The sequence below is a fragment of the Amphimedon queenslandica genome, unplaced genomic scaffold (genome assembly GCF_000090795.2).
Source record: "Amphimedon queenslandica unplaced genomic scaffold, v1.1 AMPQUscaffold_11298, whole genome shotgun sequence".
In the NCBI taxonomy this organism is placed as follows: Eukaryota; Metazoa; Porifera; class Demospongiae; order Haplosclerida; family Niphatidae; genus Amphimedon; species Amphimedon queenslandica.
Window position 1 is genome coordinate 1 of NW_003548459.1, and position 2,361 is coordinate 2,361.

Sequence of the window (2,361 nt, forward strand, 5' to 3'; positions counted from 1 at the left end):
CGCAAATTCTACTCTACATTGTACTTTTAATGTTATTATGTAAGAATTACGGATCACCTTGAAATGTAAAGTAGAATTTGCGTCACGAGTAGGATTTTCATTTCGTATTTTCGTTAGTCGTTCGGAATCCTACTTCATCTTGTTTTTTCAAATTTTTTATGTTCTTGTTTGTGTTGATTTTTTATAATATTTCGTATTTTAGTTGGTTGTTCGGAATCCTACTTCATCTTGTTTTTTTTAAATTTTTTATGTTCTTGTTTGTGTTGATTTTTAAAATAATATTTATAGTATTTCTTTAGTTGCAATTGTGATACTTGTTGATTTTACACAAACAATAATTTTCTTTATCATTATTATCATTGTTATAACATTTATGAGAGACAACATTGAATAGACATGCTGAAGGAATATCAACTATACTGATGACAAGTGAAACTAATACTAGTCTTAACACAAGTCCTTGTTCAAGAATCTGTGAGCTAAGAGTGTCCATCTTCCCTGCTATTCCTGTTCTTCCAGGCTGTTGTCAAGTTCATAATTATTATTGCATATCATAAGTCATAACATTAATTAATTGTTTGTTTTTTTAAATAAAATAAAATAACACACTTGATAAAACAGTAACATGTATAATCAATACCTTCTTTTAGCTGGAAACCTCCACTAAAGTATTGCAGTAGCCAGTAAGTTGATTCCAAGCATAGCTTGGTAAAAAATAAATTGCTTCTTCCAGAGTTGCAGATCTGCATCTGAGCATGCGCGACCACACCCAAATTTTGGAGCACATGGCAAGCTTCTTTAATTAACAAAATGGCGGCATGTAGCTAAGATGGCTCGATCCAGCAGTCACAGTATCACTTTTTCCTTACTTGAAGAATGATCTGATGGGACATGGACCTGTGCATAGACTGTTGGAGTAGATTGGTGTAAGAATTATCCTTGTAGCACCAACTGATACTGAGATACACACCGACAACTGGATTGACAGGACTTGATGATGAAGATGAAGATGATGAAGATGAAAAAAGGTGGCTGAACAAAACGGCCGATTCGCCGATTTTTGAATTTTCGCTTAGACGAGGTCTAGAGCCACGCTAGTGGTACCATTGGAGTCCTCTGGTCAAGATAAGGTCCTCTATAAAGTCTGGTAAGCATAGGAGCTCGTTTTCCCGGTATAGCAAGGCTGCAAAAGTCGTGGCAGCCATTTTGTTTGGGGGTGAATCCTACTTAGTAACGCTACCGCGTTACTAATAACGCTACCGCGTTACTAATGATCCATGATTGTTGGCACAATTTTTGAGCAACTTTAAAAATTCATTAAAAATCTAATTTTGATTGGAATCAGACAAAACTTTTTATACAACATTATAGCATGTATATGTATCAGATAAAATTATAAAAATTGAGAATTCTTTACTTTTTAATTTTGGCAAAATTTGGCTCCAGACACTGTACTAAAGCCCAGGGTCTTTGGACCAATTTTTGAGCAAATTTATAAATTCATTAAAAAATCAAATAATGATCAATATCAGCTTCAATTTTGTATGCAGCATAAAAACATGTAAATGTATCAGATAAAATTATAAAAATTGAGAATTCTTTACTTTTTAAATTTGGAAAAATTTGAAGGTTTTTTGACTCAATTATAAGCAACTTCAAAATTTACAAAATACTTTATTTTTATTTGAATCAAAATTAAATTTTATAGAATAAGTTAATGAAGTATACTGATGTGACTCAATAATTGTACCCTAAAATATTGTTTCAAAACTGTATCAACACTTGCAATATCGCCTAATAATCATCACATACAATCCATTAAATTTTTGGCCAGTATCACCCACCCCTGGTACAATAGCTATAGTGAGGGTTTGTACTTAAGTGTTCTTGTTTAATAATTCTCTTACCTCTAGCACATGTCTGTAGACAGCTGCTCAAGGTTTTAAAGTTATTCCTGTTACCTTGACATCCACCATAAGTGAATCTTTCACAGTGACCAGAGTCTCCATTAAAATACCATCTAGTAATGGACCCTCTGCACTCTCCATGTACAGGAGGAAGGTCACATACATCTAGCAAAAATTAAAACAAAAATAAAAAATTAAACTCAGTATACAATATAATAGTTCATGCAGTGAAAGTAAGCCTACCACATTGTTCAGTGACTTCCTGGAGCCCAACATAATGCTTAACAGTACAATTAGAACAAGAATCAATCTCACACACTGAATTATCATGTGCTTCACAAGAGCTACTCTTACAAAGATCAGGACTGCAAGTAAAAGCAGGGCCACTAGGACCACAACCTATAGAAAGATTACACAAAAAATAATAATCAAATTGATGTCATTATTAATTTTA

The 2,361-nt window shown here is 33.0% G+C and overlaps 1 protein-coding gene across 1 annotated transcript; it reads right to left on the bottom strand.

The window, feature by feature from the left end:
• Positions 1-1,877: 1,877 nt before the first annotated feature.
• On the bottom strand, positions 1,878-2,325 carry LOC109589456 (U-actitoxin-Avd3m-like; the record flags this gene model as incomplete). Its single annotated transcript, XM_020005542.1, has 2 exons — positions 1,878-2,072; positions 2,151-2,325. Coding segments are annotated over 2 exons (370 nt in total), but the record flags the coding sequence as incomplete, so codon positions are not given.
• Positions 2,326-2,361: the final 36 nt, after the last annotated feature.